The 924-nt window shown below is 57.0% G+C and overlaps 1 protein-coding gene across 1 annotated transcript in view; it reads left to right on the forward strand.

The window, feature by feature from the left end:
- VAX1 (ventral anterior homeobox 1) overlaps positions 1 to 694 on the forward strand; it is a 4,326-nt gene extending 3,632 nt beyond the window's left edge. Inside the window, exon 3 of the mRNA XM_008643208.2 lies at positions 559 to 694. Coding sequence (XP_008641430.1) covers positions 559 to 694 — 136 coding nt within the window. The remainder of the gene's footprint in view (positions 1 to 558) is intronic.
- Positions 695 to 924: the final 230 nt, after the last annotated feature.

The following is a 924-nucleotide window of genomic DNA, read 5'->3' on the forward strand; positions in this document are numbered from 1 at the left end:
GCAGCAGGCGGGATACAGGCGCTCAACCCCGCGGGGGAGACGGGCGCCTTCCGCTGGCGGGTTAAAGACGTTCGGCCTGAGCTTTCCAGGGTGTGAGAGACCCGGGGATGGGGCTGAAGCCTGGGCCGTATTTGGGTCCTTGTATGTCCTAGGGGACGAATCGCCTCTCCACCCTCAGGGCCAGAAAGGCCGGGAACGAACAGGCGAGCTAAAACTGTGTGAGAGCGCGGGGAAGCATCCAAAAATCCGAACTTCTTAAAGCCGGTTTCATATTTCCACAAAACATCATATAACAATAAATTCTCCTGACACGTTAATTAGCTTTTTTCTTTCCTTGCCGGATAGGAATGACAAGTTCAATAGCTTGTAGGTTACAGAACCTGCCATGGGTGGGTTTTGTTGTGTTTTGGTTTGGCTTTGATTTGGTTTGTTGTTTTTTGAGTGACTTCTGGTATTCCTTTTTTAAGTTGGATATTATTTAAAATTATTTGGGGGGTAGAGAGAGAGTGTCCAGGTTGGGATATGGGGAAAGAAGCTCATTGCTGCTGTTACCCCCAGGAAGGGCAGTCGGAGCAGGCAGCGGCTGCTGGGAACCGTGGAGTGCCCGGGGCTCCGGCTGAGCCGGCTTAGAATAAAGCGGTGGGGAAAGGGCAGGCTCCGTCTCCCAGAGAACTCCCGGACTGCAGTAAACTAGGACGAAGTGAGAGGTCTGGTCAGAGAAGCAGAGCTAAAGGCCCCGGGGTCACCCCCAAACGGGGAACAGACAGAGGGTGTGGGGGGTTGTGTTCTGCGAGTGTCGCTTTGTGCGTTTTGGAAACGCTCCCCGCTCCAAGTGTCTGCGGGCCCTCCCCCGCCGCCTCCCCCCGCCCCGCGGAGCCGCGCCGGGGTCCCGGGGCCCCTGGCGGGGGCGTGCGGCGCGCCTGC

The sequence above is a fragment of the Corvus brachyrhynchos genome, unplaced genomic scaffold, assembly GCF_000691975.1.
Source record: "Corvus brachyrhynchos isolate BGI_N302 unplaced genomic scaffold, ASM69197v1 scaffold319, whole genome shotgun sequence".
Lineage (NCBI taxonomy): Eukaryota > Metazoa > Chordata > Aves > Passeriformes > Corvidae > Corvus > Corvus brachyrhynchos.